The 16,965-nt window shown below is 35.7% G+C and overlaps 1 protein-coding gene across 1 annotated transcript; it reads right to left on the minus strand.

Moving 5' to 3' along the window:
- Positions 1–8,983: 8,983 nt before the first annotated feature.
- LOC108984262 (tetraspanin-2-like) lies at positions 8,984–11,673 on the minus strand. The gene is made up of 2 exons (XM_018956157.2): positions 10,922–11,673; positions 8,984–9,588 (listed from the first exon to the last, which is right to left on the minus strand). The coding sequence occupies exons 1-2, from the start codon at positions 11,417–11,419 to the stop codon at positions 9,277–9,279; spliced, it is 810 nt and encodes a 269-aa protein (XP_018811702.1). The 5' UTR covers positions 11,420–11,673; the 3' UTR covers positions 8,984–9,276.
- Positions 11,674–16,965: the final 5,292 nt, after the last annotated feature.

A 16,965-nucleotide genomic window follows, 5' to 3' on the forward strand; every position in this document is an offset into this window, starting at 1 on the left:
GAAAGTTTTAGCAAGTCCTTTTAGAAGTTTAGTAACGCTTAGTGTTTTGTATAGGTGACGATTGACATTCATTCAGCATGATTGTGGAAAGATTTATAATAGTACTTAAGAAATCCAGGTAAGTGGGTTCATATACTAGTTTTGCATAAAAGAAATGAAATAAGCTTGACTTTGAAAATAAGCATGTTTATTTTTGAAAAAAACTCTGAAAAAGACCTCAGATGTTTATTCTGCATATGCATAAATTATATATAAGAGAAAGTATTTTCTGTTATGACTAGTGTAAACATAAGCTAATTTTGTGTATTTTGTTTCTGAACTATGCAAAAAGAGCGAATATGAAATTCTAAAAGTTTTTACTATGAATAAATGAAGATGTTTTGTTTCTATTTATTTCAAACATGTGAAATGATCTAAAGTTATTCAGTATTTTGTTTTTATATGATATGTCATCTGAAAACCATGGCATGAAGTTCTGATTCTGTATCTGAATGTGATCTGGTTCCAATGATGTTCCATTCTGTTAAGGCCCAGCCAAGGGCATAATAGTAGTTTATAACCCTACCACGGGAGTGAAACATGGTATACGGCCTAGCCACGTGTATAATGGTAGTTTATAACACTACCACAGGGGTGAAACATGGAATATGGCCCAGCCACGGGTATAATGGTGGTTTATAACCCTACCACAGGGGTGAAACATGGTATACGACCCAACCACGGGTATAATGGTAGTTTATAACCCTACCACGAGGGTGAAACATGGTATACGGCCCAGCCACAGGTATAATGGTGGTTTATAACTCTTCCACAGGGGTTAAACATGGTATTTGTCTCAATGTGACGCTATGAGATGATATGAATGTAATATTTCAGATTGGATATGTCGAAGGATTTTTGAATAAGAAAGTTTTCTGAAAATTTCGCTCTAATATTTTGTACCAAGATTTATTTATGCATTTTGAAAGTAAATATGTTGTTTCTACATTCTGAACGTAAAATGTTTTGTTCTGCATACCGAACTTTATAAATGCTCATGTTTACATGCTAGTATATGTTCTCTGCTTATTGAGTTGTTAATAACTCACCCCTTATCTCTACAATATTTTTCAGATGATTTTGGATATTTCAGCTGAGGATCAAGATTTTGAAATTTTGGGTGAGATGATTTAAGAGTAGTGGATTAAGTATAGAAAGTTCTCGATGAGTATTAGCGATTTTTTTATTAAGAAAGTTTATTGTGTTATGATGACTTGGCATTTTGAAAAATTGGTTATATTGAGGAAATTAGTTTGAATTGGAATTTCTTTATGATATTGGAAATTTGGAGTCTATAATTATATTGTTGAAATGTGAGTGTTAGTGACAGGAAGTAACTCTCCGACCCTTGCGGGACCGGGGCGTTACATACCTATGACCACTCACTCTCGTACCAGTTCTCTTTGTCGTAAACAATTTCTTGACTACACCTCATTATACTCTACTCTACATCCAATCATTGAATTCTCCTTCATCTCGCAGACCCTTGCACCTTCCTCTTACTCTCAAGCAGCGACTAACCCTTACAGGCAGTATGCTATGCAATAGTAGCTTGATGCCCTTCCTCAACCTGGAACATGGTCCTTGTATCCCCGACCACCCTCGCCTTGCAATATCATTCACACCAATTGGATCTTCAAGACCAAAGAATGTTCTGATGGTTCTGTTGATCTTTACAAGGCTCAATTAGTAGCTAAAGGATTTGAACAAAAAAACTCAAGTGGTCAAGCCATCCACCTAATTGCCACCTTCTTTCATTGGCCTATTCGACTAGACATCTCTAATGCCTTCTTGCATGGCACCTTGTCTGAAACTATTTTCATGGAGTAGCCGTAAGATTTCATCAACTTAGAACATCCCTCTCACCCATGTTTGCAAATTACACAAGGCCATTTATGGCCTCAAGCAGGCACCTTGTGCCTTATTTCAACAACTCCTGGGTGTTCTCTTGGACCTTAGCTTCACGGCTTCCCTTGTGGACTCTTTCCTTGCCACTGATCATGATGATTGTGTTCATACTTATGTCCTTTTCTATGTTGATGATATCTTGATAATAGGAAACAATGCAACCTCTTTGAATCATTTATTTATCAATTGCAGCAAATTTCTTCAGTCAAAGATCTTGGAACACTCAGCTAGTTCCTTGGCATTTAGGCCACCCGCACTATCAAAGGTCTACACCTCTGTCAGTCCAAGTAGATTTTGGACCTCTTGCACCGTGTTAAAATGTTGGTGTTGTGTCCTCTGTTGCCCCATGCACAGGGCCAACTCAATAGATTTTGAGGCCTAAGGAGGTAACTTAAAATGGGGCATTTTTTGTGTCAAATTAATTAGCTTATATTTAAAATATATTTTTATTTAAGAATTATTCTTGTTGCTTTTTTAGATGCAAAATTGCTAACTAAAATTTTATATTCAAGTTTTTCTAATATCTCATTTTTAATTGATAATATGGCTAGTCCATTTAATCTTTCCTGCGACTTTGTTAATCTTAGGTAAGATTTTACCAAGTTTAATTTTGAGAAATTTCATTTTGCAGAAGCAATTGTAAATTGTAATATGTATTCTAAATAAGATTCTATAAGCGATACATGCATTTAGGAAAGAAGTCTTTTCATATAATTTAATATATTAATCAGAGTGCTTTCTTCTATTGGTAAAATTTCTTTTAAAATTTCTAGTTTTGAAAATAAGTCTAAACCATCAAAATCATATTTCTGACATTTTCATGAATAAGAAAAGTTTTCTGCAAACTACCATGATTTCAATTTCTTGCAATTAAATTGAAGACCAAAAATATTTTCATATATTTGAAATTGTTCAAACCTGTTTTGAATTGAAGAAATTGCTTGATATACTATAAATAGAAATAATTAACTCTAAAAGATTCTTTAGCAGATTGTATTGTCTCTTTGTTGACATTTTCAACAAACATTTTTTCTATGAATTATTCTCTTTTCTCTAAATTAATGTTCCATACTAATTGTAATCTCTCTCGATGAAATCATTGCACATTTAAACTCATTCTCTATAATCTTGAAAAATAGAAATAAGACATTTTAACTTATCAATGGCAACATTTAAATGCATATCTGTGGATTGAAAACTATTACTTACAATATTGATTGTAAATAATAAATCAGACCATATGGTCATGCCTAATATGAATTCAAAATTCTCAATTTCATATGCCACTAAACAAAAAGTGAAGCTAAACAATTAGCTTCACTTTTTGTTTTAATATCTTCAGTTGTTTTTGTTAATTACAATAAAACTTCTCTTATTTGTGGAGTTTAGAGTTTTATTGCTTTGATTATTTCAATTCGACTTTCTGAACGTGTTTGTGAGAGTGTTTTAAAAGTTAAACTTGACACATTATCTTCAAAACTTTCCATCATTTTGTTGATGAAGAAAATAAAGAATAACTATTCCAAAAAATGGTATAGCTTTAGAATTGTAATTAGCCATATCACATACAACAAGATTAAGATTATGACAACCACATTGTGTGTAAAATGCTTTAGGATTTATATCAAGTAGTAATCTTCTTTGCATCCATTGCTATTTTCCTTTCATATTAGACCCATTATCATAATCTTGTCCACAAACATTATTAATATCATGCAAGTTCAAGACTTTTTATGGCATCTAATAATTCATTGAGAATACATTTTCCACTAGTATCATCTACTTTAATAAATTCTAGAAAATGTTCTTCTATTTTTATTGGGCTTGTTGAAATATTAACACATCTTTGTTAATCGGTTCCTTCATTAGCTAGTTGAACAAAAGCAAAATACTATATTCAAGTCATTTGAATAAACTAGCTATTTTCTATCATGTTTCTCCCCATTTGATAAGTGTTGTATATAATATGTAGTAGAAAAATGTCTAGGACTCTAGAGTTCTCATCCTTGGGAATATTAATATCATGATCTCTAATTGGACCTTTTTCAACTAATAAATCCCATAATTTTGTATCAACATGTTTCCATTGAGCAGGGTTATTGGTATTTTTATTTTTACTATCAATCTCTGCATAAATCACATGCCTCTTTTACTATCACATGAGAGGAAAATTGTACTACATATATAAATGAAAAGGCCGGTTGATTCATCCATCTTTACTTTTTTATGTTTTACCTTAGTCAACCAATGCCATAACGTCTACTATAGGAGTGTAAGCAGTGATCTTCAATGGCTGGCAAATTACAAGCAAGATTTAATGGATGCCAGAGAGTCAGAGATAGGACTACAAGAGTATTAGAATGAAGAAATGAAATAGAGATTGTCAATTTTAGTCCTCAGAGAGGTATAAGAAGAAAACTTGTGAGAAATTTTCTATTTCAGATTTAGACTTTATCAGATGATAGACTAGATTTATGGTCATTACTTCTATCTGTCGCTTTTCCAAAGTGAATTTATAGAGTCTCTAACAGAAAAATAATTTACGTTTTTTTGCAGTGTTAATGCTTTTCTGGGCTAATTTTACGGTGGGATTTGAGATAATTAATTAATTTTTTGTAAATCATTGTCTCTTACAACTAGAACCATTTTTACTAATTTTTTTCTTCTATATTATATTTTTTGGTTAGATTTTCCTAATAATTTTCTTTTTAACATCTTTTTTGACATTATTCCATTATGGGGGCCTTGGGCAACGGTCTAACTTGTCGAGTGGAAGAGCCGGCCCTACCCATGCACATCCGGCTCCAAGCTCTCCAAGATTCATGGTGACTTGCTTCATGATCCTTCCTTCTAATGTCATGTCTTTGGGGCACTTCAATACTGCACCATTACTCGACTTGAGCTGGTCGACTTTGTAAATCAACTTTGCCAATACCTACAAGCTCCCACCTCAGTCCACTGGAGTTCTGCCAAGCGTGGTCTTAGGTACCTCAAAGGTACTATTGGCATGGCCTTTACTACACTGTAGCCCCTTTTCAGTTACTTGCTTTTTGTGATGCTAACTGGGATGATAACCAAGATGACAGAAAATGAACTATTGGTTTCTACATTTTTCTTCACTCTTGCCTTGTACTGTGGGGTGTTTAGAAACATTCGATTGTGTCTAGTTCTAGCATGAAGGCCGAATAACGAGTCATGACCATTACCACTGCAGAGCTCTAATAGCTTCACAGGCTCCTAAAAAAACTTCATATCCCTCTATCCTCACCACCTATGCTCTGGTGTGATAACATTAGCGCCTTAGCTCTTGCAAACAAACTTGTTTTTCACAGTCACACCAATCGCATAGAAGTTGATTATCACTTCGTGCGATAAAGTTATCAAGCACAATATCTCCATCAAATATATTTCCTCTTCTAACTTGCTGATCTATTTACTAAAGGACACACAACCACTCATATCCTTCTTTTTAAGGATAGGTTGAAGGTTGCTTCAACCCCATCAACTTGCAACGGCTGTTAGAGTAAGCAAACGATAGACAGATCAGCTAAATCCATCTTCTCAACAATTTAATGCATCATCAATGTGAGGATCCAAAACAAGGGAAGGAATCCTCTCACGTGGGCAAAATGTTGGCAATATAGAGGTAGTTGGGTAGGCAATGTACAGTTGAGGTAATAGTAATGCGAGCACGTTATAAAGAGCCTGGCAGATGCAGGGAAACATAGGGTGACGAAGGAAGGTTTGTCCAACACCATGCAAGCAAAGGATGTGCTAACGCTACAGGGGCGAGCAACGGGCAAGGACAAGTCCAGTGCAAAGTTGGAAGTACTCCAAGATAACATGGAAAGGCTCAAGGGGCAGCAAGTGTTGTACCCAAGGCCCATGCTCCATCAGCAGTCACAGCGGGAGTACACCTGTTGAGATGGAACACAAAGCTAAAGGCCATATCATCTAACCTCATAAGTATGGCCTAACGCCATGTACGAGACTCTCATGAGGAGGAGGACTGTGGGTTTGGTCTTAAGGCAATGGACGATAGTCAACATCCCACTTTAGAGATCGTAAAGGACTTCAAGACTTTTCTTCTTTTCTATTTGAAGGCTTCAAGGACGCTGAGAGAATAGAGTCTTTGTCAATCTAAGGATCATCACTCTAGCGTGACCATTAGTATTTAGAATACTATCCAGGTTCACCCCTCCGACAAACTAGAAATGTGGGGGAAATGCTTTTGGATATGATCAGGATTTGCATATTCTACTTATTATCTCTTTCTCTCATGAAAGTACATACTTTTCTCACTATATTTATTGACTACTTTGATGAAGTGATTTAAAGTGATGTGATTTCAATGTGCTTTGCACTCATGTGAAGCCAATACGGAAAATCCTGAGTGGCACGTTACCATGAGTTTCATAGGGTAGAGGGATTCCAGGTGATGATCAGGGTGGAAAATTTCTATATTGGCTTCACATGATATCATGGGTAGAGAGAGTCTCCGCATTGATAGGGTCAAGTTCCTTTGTGATGATTTGGTGAAGATGTTTCACGTGTTGACTAGGTAAAGAGATTCCCTGTGTCAAATGGGTGGAGTGATTTCGTGTTGGTTTTGCTAAATGTGTCCACGTGTTGGCCGGGTAAAGAGATTCTATGTGCCAAATGGGTGGAGTGATTCCTGCACTTTGCGATCCTTATGAATGTATATGTATATTTCTCTGATGGTGATTCTTCGCCATACTTATGAATATATGTGTTTTGCTTAGAGTGTGATTCCTGACCATGTTTATGAATATATGTTTTTGTTCAAGAGAGTGATTCATCACCATGCTTAGGAATACATGTGTTTGGGCTCAAAGGGTGTTTCATCACCATGTGTAAAATGTGTGCTTTTAGCCTTATTTACATGAATTTGTACATGCATATTCATTGTCATTATTTTTCATTTTTAGTACAATCATGGGTTTTTACTTATTGAGATCTCATCGAAATTTCACTATGGTGATCCCACTTAAGGTTTCATTTCTCGAAATTGTAGACCTTGATGCAGATATAGACAAAGATAATTGCCCCGAGGAAGAAATACCAGTCCAATCTGAAGAGTAGCCACGAAGACTTGTCTCTGTTTAGTTTTATATTTTGTAATTTGAGACGTTTATTATAATTAGGTGATGAACACTTTACAGTTCACTATATTTAGATGGAAGTGATGTACTTATGATGGTGTATAATTAGTGGGATGAAGTAATAGTAACATTTGAATATTACTATTATTGAGAAGTATTGGACTATTGGTACTACTAAATTAGCCTCTATCTAATCCTCTTTACCATTTTCGTTGTGATCTTTATTATCCACGTGTACTTGGCATACAGTCGCATAGCCCTCATTCGAATGTAAACTACACAGCCAACTTGCTCGCATCCTGAGCACCGCGGTTCCTAACTGGGAAGACTACTAAGGGCCGGAGACACCACAAGCAAAGACATTTTCTACTGAATCAAATACACTTTCTACTTAATCAAATACAACTCCTCCATATCATATATACTATTCATTAGGGGTGAAAACCAACCCCATCGGCGCAGTTTTTGGACAAAATCGACGCTAATCGATGAGAGAAAAATGGGTGGGCAACCAACCGTAACCATTCGATGGAGAGTGGTAAAACCAGCCAGCATAGTTTTGGCTAGTTGCCATCGGTTCATCGGCGTGAAGATTGATTCCAATAGTTAACAAATTTCTCAATACTCAACAACACAGATTCAAGTATTCAAGAATAAACATCAACTATACATTATACAAATCCAAACAATAAACATCAAGTGGGTTTCATCAACTATCCCATGAGAGAGAGAGATAGAGAGAGAGACGAAAGGGAGATGAGAGACCTGAGAGGCTAAGATAGAGGCTCTGAGAGCCCGAGAGGGAGATGAGAGGGAGAGGGAGATGGGATCACGACATCTGAGAGGAGATGGCATCGTCGCATCAGAGAGGGAGATGGAATCGCCGCATCGGAGAGGGAGATGGTATCACCACAACAAAGAGGGAGGCTAGGGGTGGCTGCTGCTGGGAAGAATCTGAGAGAGGGAAAAAAAATTCTAAAGGATGAATGAGGAAGAAGGGCTCGTAGGGGTCTTTTAGCCTAATTCAAACCGGTGCCGTTACATTTATATTTTTTTTATAACCTATGTCCCCAAACGACGTCACTCATTTAAGTGGAACGACATCGTTTCATATACTTATATTTGAAAAAAATATATATATAGCTAACGTCATCCAGTTTAGCAATTTTTCCTTGGGTTGAATCGGGACTGAATCGGGCGACATCGATTTTGCTTAATTCCAACCGCCGGCCTATCGGTTCTCTGTTAGTTTCGGCCGGTTCCGTACTCTGACGGCCAGTCTGAGTCGGTACCGGTCGGTTTTCATGGTTTCTGTACAGCCCTACTATTCATAACCTATTTTAAGGTGCATCTACTTTTTGGAAGGGCGATATACATTTAGGCAACTATGCTTGTAACTGTTTAGCATTTTATATTCATGCATTAAAAAATTGTGATACGTGTATAGTTAAAAGGTGAACTCTCATACTCTCCCTTTAAAAAAATAAATAAATAAATAATTCACATAAAAAAAATATACTTTATAATGTTAATCCCCACTTTTCTTGAAAATATAGACTTGCACGTGGAAAAATGATACAGTTATAAAAAAAAATTCACAAAATTAAATCAATAAATTAAAGTAATTTTATATAATAAATTAAATCTATTTTATAATAAAAATAATCTATAATATAATATAACACATTAAACTATATTAATTTATACGTTAATTAAATCTGTTTGACTAAAGCATTTCTCCTCAAACTGTGTTCATCATTACTAGTTAGAAAAAAACCGCCCTCTTCCCAGCCGTTATTGTCGGTGGCTTTTACTACACCCTTAGTTAAGCCTTGATGGATGCGAGCGATTGCGCACGTTCATGCATGTGAGGATGTGTGCAATAAATAAATAAATAAATTTAAAAAAAAAAATGAAAGAAATGGAGTCTTCCAATAAGCATCGAATTAACCACCACTGAAACAGAAGCATCGAATAATCCCACACTGACGGAAAAAGCTTTTAATTTTTCTGGGATTCTATTCTTATCTTCGAAGTCGCTTTCAATGTCCGTTTATTCTGGATGGAAAGCAACATATATAGGAATATATTTATCTACACCACTGACAAAGACACTCCCCTCAAAGGATAGATAATACCATGCACCACTGAGCATATATCTATGAGAAGTAATATCTATTATCCATGTTTAAGATCAAGATCAAGATCAAGCCCAACCCTGCTTGTAGCGGCGGAAGAGGTCCTCTGTTTGGGCATTCTTGAAGGCACTGCAGGCGATAAGATAAACCCATATGAGCACCACCACAGCCACAATAAGAACAACATTGGCTTTCCTCCATTCTCTTCTGAGGTTCCCCAAAAGCCCAGCCTTGCATGAGTTGCAATTGTAACACAGTATGCTCTGGTCATTGTTCCACAAGAGGCAGTCCGGGTCACCCATTGGGTTCACCGGGTTTAACCACAATGTTGGGTTCCCATAACTGTACCCACAAACTGTTGGAGGTTTACAACATCCTGACTGTAACATATATAGGGCAGCAAATTAATCAAGACTTTAGTGAATGAAAAAGTTACAATAAAAGTACAGAAAAAAGATATAACAGTACCACCACCTAACTAGGTCACTTTAATTGTAAGGGAAAGCTGGCAACCATCACAACTTCTCTTTTAGATCTTCTGAAATAAAGACAAGATCCAATCATGCCTAAATTATTCTAGGTTGATTATTACTTTAATGTGGTCTATATTTCATAATTTCTCATACTCATCGTGTTGAAAGATGCCTCTGTCTATAAGTCTATTGGCAAGGACACTAACGGCAACTACAAGTTCAGTTCCCTCCATTAATAGAGCATAAGATTCTTGAGAAAATGTGCTGATTTATAAAGTAGCTTAGTTCATTTGGATAGTAAGATAAGATGAGATGATATAGCTTTAGATGAGTTGAATAAAATATTATTATTATTTTAGAATTTAAAAAAATTGAATTGTTTATTATATTTTATATGAAAATTTGAAAAAATTATAATAATGAAATGAGATGATATGTATTGAGATTGTTTTTGTATTCAAACTGGGCCTTATATTTTGCATGAAAATTTTTAAGATGAGTTTGAATGCAAATATGTTGAAATATATGTTTAAGTTGCGTTTAGGTAATAAGGTATTTTCAGATATTCTGTTAATAGTAGTAAAAAATAATAATAGAATATTAAATAATAATAAAAAATAAATAAAAATTAATAATAAAATAATAAATAGTAATGGGATATTCTAAGAATACATCCAAATGTATGAAATAGATTGAAATGAATTTAATTTTTTTATAAAAAGTTAAATAAGTAACAAATCGCATCAATAATTGGGTACTCAAATATCTTAAAAATACTTCACTATTATTTATTATTTTATTATTATTTATTATTTATTTTTCATTATTTATAAAATACCTCGTAATAATTCACTACGCAACCTAGCTAAGATGAATTGAAGTGAGTTTGTGTTCAAAGGTAACCGCGGTGAGACAGAGAGACAGAAACACATGTCGCGGGACTAGAAAGTCCTCACGGCAATTAGTAAAGCGAAAAGCTAAGAGCCGTTTTGGATGAACCAAATGGACATTGAATAAACTAGTACACACAAGAATTAATTCTGCTATGTTGTTCATCTAATGAACGGCAAAAGGATTCCTCATCTCTAAATTCATTAATGGCTTCCCTTTAAATATAATCCTGAACCTCGAAACAAAATAAATGGAAAAGGGTATCTTTTATTCTCTATAAATTTTATAATTAAATTGGAAAAAGAAAATTGTTTTCCCTACAATGCAAAGCACGCAACACAAAACTTGCCTGAAGAGGAGAGATATGAGCGGCGTAAAACTGATCAGGGGTGATGTAATTCTGGGTCAGCTTAGCACAAACGTTGGAATCGGCCAAACAGGTCCTTATCTTCTCCCAGCTGCCGGAGTTTGTGACGTGGTCCCTGAGCCAGGCCGAAAAGCCGTCGAGTCGGTACTCCTTGTACCCTCGACCGGGAACGGAGTAGCCGCCGTTGGGGCGCGTGACGATGAAGGCGAAGACGAGGAGGATGAGTAGTAGGGCGATGAGGACGGCCATGCACAAGAGGTAAAAAGCGAGGAGTCCCTGGCGGTTCCAGTAAGCGCCGACGAAACCGGCCAAGGAGACGAGGAGGATGAGCGCACCGAGGATGACCACCGGCCACCGGAAGTAATGGGTGCACTCGTTGTCGGGCTTCGAGGCAAGCCAGATGCCGGCAGCGATTATGGGGATGGAGGCCATGAGGGCTATGAAGTTTAGGACCGCTGTTATGTTGTTGCTCACTCCCATGGCAACAAAGAAAGAAAAGCGATCAAGGGATGGAAATGGAGAGGGCGGGAGAATTGGAGGTGGAAACGAGAGAGATTTGTGTTTTTGTTTTTCTTGGTTTCTCTATGAGCTGTGTGAACTGACAGATTGGGTTTTGGTCAGTGTTTTGTCGGTTCCCAGTCTGGAAGGGAAAGTTATTTTTTTTTTGTTAATGGGTAGCCTTTGCGACGAAGATCAAACCAAAGCACCAGTCCAGATTTGTATAAACTCAAATTCAATCCGGAAGTGTCCAAGAGTCGAAGTTAATTAACACTTCTATATCCAACAAACAGCAAGCTGGGTAGAAAACAATTAAGACAGTTTCCGATCTTCTGACCTTTTATTTAGTAAATTCAACAAAACTATATAAAAATTATTTTAGAAATTGAGTGGTAAGGTCAGACCCAATGATCTTTAGGCAATTAATAGATTATTTATCCTATCTTTTAAAATACATCTCTAAAATTAAGGGTGGGCGGTTGGGCCCCGCACCCCGCTGCACAGCCCCGTTGGCTCCGCCCATGCGGGACAGGAATTTTGTCCCATTCGTGCAGAGTGTGGAGGGCACCGCCCACACCTCTGGAGGCCAACAGAGGCGGGGGATGGAAGCCCCGCTCCGCTTTTCCCCCACCTCACATAATTATTAAATTATAATGACAAAATGGCGCCGTTTCATTTTATCTTAAGTTCCCCCCCCACCCCCCGCGCGTCTTCTGGAACTCTCATCTCTCTCTCTCTGTCTCTTACTCTCAGACTCACTCTCTCGCACTCTCTCTCTTGATCTCTTCTCTCTCTCTCTCTCTCTCTCTCACGACTGCACGAGCACCACCGTCATTTGTTGCGCCAAACTCCAAAGGTAAGACTCCAAGTCCTTACTCAGGACCAATATATATATATATTTTTTTTTTCTGAGTTTTGGATTGGAGATTGGAGGAATGTTAGGTTGGAGATGAAGGATGGGAATGATTGTAAAATTGTGTGCAGTGGATTTTGATTTGTGCATGTGTTTGAAATTGATGTCTTCTCTGTCACTATATTTGATTTTCTTTTTTTGTAATTTGTACTTTCTGGGTTTTGAAACCCTTAAATCAATTTAGGGTTTCGGATTAGAACCCTAAATCAATTTTGGGTTTCGGATTGAACCCCTAAACCCCTAAATAAATCAATTTAGGGGTTCAATCCGAAACCCTAAATTGATTTAAGGGTTTCAATTGAAAACCCTGAAATTTCAATTTAGCGATTTCAATTGAAATCCCTAAATCGATTTATTTAGGGGTTCAATATGAAACCCTAAATAAATTGATTTCAATTGAAACCTCTAATAACTGATCACAAAGGTGAGACGATTGAAAAGAACTCAATAAAGGAGTGGGAGTTGGCACAAATTTTGACAGTTTCAGTTGATAATGTCTCGTCTAATGATGTCATCTTGGGATATCTAAAGATTTATTTTAGAGAGGCAAATAGGATATTTTTGGGTGATGAATATTTGCATGTTAGATGTGCTCCACATATCTTGAATATAATTGTGACTGAGGGGTTGAAAGATGTTGATGACTCGGTTGCACGAGTTAGAATGGCTGTGAGGTTTTCTCCTTCTAGATTGGAGAAATTCAAGGCTACTGCGAAGATTGTAGGCATAACATCGAATAATGGTCTTTATACTGATGTTCCTACCAGATGGAACTCAGCCTTCTTGATGTTGGAGACGGCCCAAGAATATAAGGTAGCCTTTCAATTATTGGGTGATGAAGACATTCAATATGTCAAATACTTTGATGAGCACGAGGGATTAGGAAAGCCTAATGATGATGATTGAGAGGTAGTTTTTACTTTTGTTGATTTTTTCGGACTTTTTTACGATGTCACATTGAAGTTATCTAGTTCTTTCTACCCTACATCCCATAAATTTTGTCAACAAATATATAGGGTGAAAGAAGAATTAGACGACATGTGTAGGGGTTCCAATCTAAGAATGAAGGGGATGACATTGACCATGAAGGTCAAATATGACAAGTATTAGGGAGATTTGAGTAGACTAAATATTTTGTTATATATGGCTTTTATTCTTGATCCCCGTCTGTTAAATCTCAAGCATGTTATGTGGTTTGGGACTTGCGCACCATTAGGCATGGGCTGATCTTATTGGTGAGATGACCCGAGATATCTTGGCTAAATTGTATGATGAGTATAATGCAATTAAGGGTGGTACTGCATCTACTACACCTACACCTACCCCAACACCTCCTCCAGACACCGAAACAACAAAGAAGCGTAGATTGACGTGGACTAAAACCCTTGCACAAAATCCCACACTAGTCCTTAAATCTACGGAGGTGGTTTCAGAGTTAGATAACTATTTTTCAGGAGATCTTATTCAAGATGATGATGGTTTCGATATATTAGGATGGTGGAATGCGACAGCAAAAAAATATCTCATCCTTTCTGAGATGGCCCGCTGTGTTTTAGCCATCCCTATTAGCACTGTTGCTTTGGAGTCAACCTTTAGTATTGGGGGGCGCATATTGGATCATTTTCGTAATTTATTGTCTCCTACAACTGTGGAAACATTGATATGCACATAGAGTTGAATGATGAGAATTGATATTTATGGTCCGGATGTTTTTGATTTTAAGGAGACCGACGAAGAGGGTGATGATCAGTCTGGATCTGGACCATCTGGACCATATTTGATGATCAGTTTTTATTTTATTATTTTGATTTATTTATATTCATTTTGATTTCATCAGTATTAATTTTAGTATTCATTGTTGTAGCAACACATGAAATGACGTCTACCTCAAATATGTGCTCAAGCCACAAAAGATTACCTGCCCGGGCTGCCCCAAATGTCACAGTTAAAGACTCAAACAACTTTATGCCTATATCTTTAGATTCTTAATTTCTTAGAATATTAAAATTTGAATCATTTGTACGTATTATGTATTTGATTTGTAATGTTGATACAATGTCTCTTGGACACTTTTATATTTGTAATTTTGTAATTGTTTAGCATTTCAATTTTATTTTTGTAATAGCTTAGTTATTATTATTAGTTTATTAGGTAGTAGACTTGTAGTCTGTAGTAGTACTTCGTTTGCTCTAAATTAGAAAATTTGTATCATGTTATTTTTATTTATGTAACTTCTTTTTTTTTAACTTCTCATTTTATGGATCCAAAATGGCCCAGAGGCTGTTTCTGGGCCATTTTAGACCCATTTCAGCCATTTCTGGGTACCCCCTAGAAACTGCTTTTGGGCGAAAGGCCTATTAGGGGGGTTGGTGGACGGATTGACCTCCACCCGCACCCTGTTATCCGGGATTGGGTACCCCGCCCCCGGAGTCCGCACTTTGTTATCCGGGATTTGGTACCTCGCCCCTGCACTCCGGGGGCGGGGGACGGGGAGAAAAACGTTGACCTCGCCCATCTAGAGGTGGGGAGGCCTGGGCGTAGGAGGCGGGTAGCACCCCTAACTAAAACTCACTTGTTCTATTTTACATATTGACTTTTACAATATGTAATCCATCAACTTATTTATTTTTTATTTATACATTTAAATATTCTTTTTTTATTCTTTTTAAATATTTCATTTCTACTAATAAATTTATAATATCCATATATTTTTTTATATTTGCAATTTGTTTTTATATACAATGTAAATTAATTTAGTCCTATACACTTAAAACAAAAATATATAAGCCAAATAAAAATTAAAAATAAAATTAAAATATGAAAAAATTGTTTTAAAAATATTTCCAAGATATTTTAAAAAAAATTGAAATATGTGTTTTAAATGATGAACAATAAAATATAATTTGTTTACATGATAAAAGTCAAAGTAAAAAAAAAAATGAGAGAGTAAATGAAATATCAATAAAAAAAAATTATAGGATGAACAGTATCCACTATATATAGCAGATTACTGTAGTTAATTTTATTTTACAATTCCTTTTACATAATTAGATGGAACTCATTTTTAGAATAATTCTTTAAATAAATTATATTTTTTATATAATACGAAAGTCATTGAGAGTGCTCTAGTTAGCCTTTGAGGGATTATTATGATTGGTGATTGAAATTACAGCCTCAAAACGTACTATATTCCTTAACTAAACAATAGCGGCCAATGTAATATGGAAAATGCTACATGCTACATGTAATATTGTATTGCGTCAGTTGGGGATGGCTGCAACATCTAAATGTACATAATTCTCTGCTGCGACGGTTGATGTAACGTTGCTGCTAGTCTAAGACGGATAGGGCTCGTAGAATTCTGCGGCCTGTTTGTCTCACACATGCTGGTGGTGATCGGATCAAAGTATGCGGTGCGTGTCGATAATGTGGTGCGGGGACGCAATGACGAATGAGATTCATGCGCGACCTACTCAACATCATGTGAAGCTCGTGTGGTCGTTCGTTTTGGACACTTCATGTTACGCTTTTAGGGTTGGTTTGGATTAGAGATGAGATGAAATGATTTTAGATGAAATATAAAAATTAAAAAAAAAATTGTTAGAATATTATTTTTTAATATTATTATTGTTTTAGAATTTGAAAAAGTTGAATTGGTATTTGAAAAAAATTAAATTGTTTATTATATTTTATGTGTAAATTTAAAATAGTTATAATAATGTAATGAGATGAGATAAGATTAGACAAGATAAAATATTTTCTGAATCCAAATGGACCCTTAGGCTTGCAGCCTGTTATTTTAATGGTGCCAAGCATGCATGTCGAAGGACGTGGCTAGCTCAAGCACATTTGTTTTTTTTAAAATTTTTAGAGCTTTTTCAAAAAAAAATTCAGAGATGTATTTTTATTGTGTTATTGTGAAAGTAGATATATAGGAGCTATGAAGTTGTTTCGAAAAAGAAATGATAGGGATAAGAGGAAGGTGTGAGACTGGTATGATATTTTAAAAAATGATATTTACAGTTTTATAATATGTAAATCATATGTAATCTTTTTAAAAAAATTAAGTAAATATAAGATCCACATAGCACATGCAGGCCCAGCTATTTCATTAGACGACTTAAGCAGTTGTGTAATACCCCTAGCTAGTGGAAGAACGGAAGAAGGCCCCCAAATAAATCCCAAGTAGAATCTTCTAAAAAAATTAGAAAAAAATTGAATAACTTAAGGTGTGGTTTGGATTTAGAAATAGGTTGAGATGATTTATAAATAGTAAAATAAAATATTGTTAGAATATTATTTTTTAATATTATTATTGTTTTAGAATTTGAAAAAGTTGTTGAATTATTTATTATATTTTGTGTGAGAATTTAAAAAATTTATAATGATGATATGAGATGAGTTGAAATGAGTAGAGATGAGTTAAGTTGGATTTTTTTTTTGATAAACAATTCATGCTATTTTATTCATCAGAAAAATAGAGATTACATCAAGGCATCATGCCAGATGACTTGTGAGACATCTTCAGGAAAAGAGTCCCACCAAATCACTAGCTCTTCAATATACCATGACTGTCTTGCCAAACAATGGGCAACTGCATTGGCCATACGACCTT

This window comes from Juglans regia, chromosome 10, assembly GCF_001411555.2.
Source record: "Juglans regia cultivar Chandler chromosome 10, Walnut 2.0, whole genome shotgun sequence".
NCBI classification, from domain to species: Eukaryota; Viridiplantae; Streptophyta; class Magnoliopsida; order Fagales; family Juglandaceae; genus Juglans; species Juglans regia.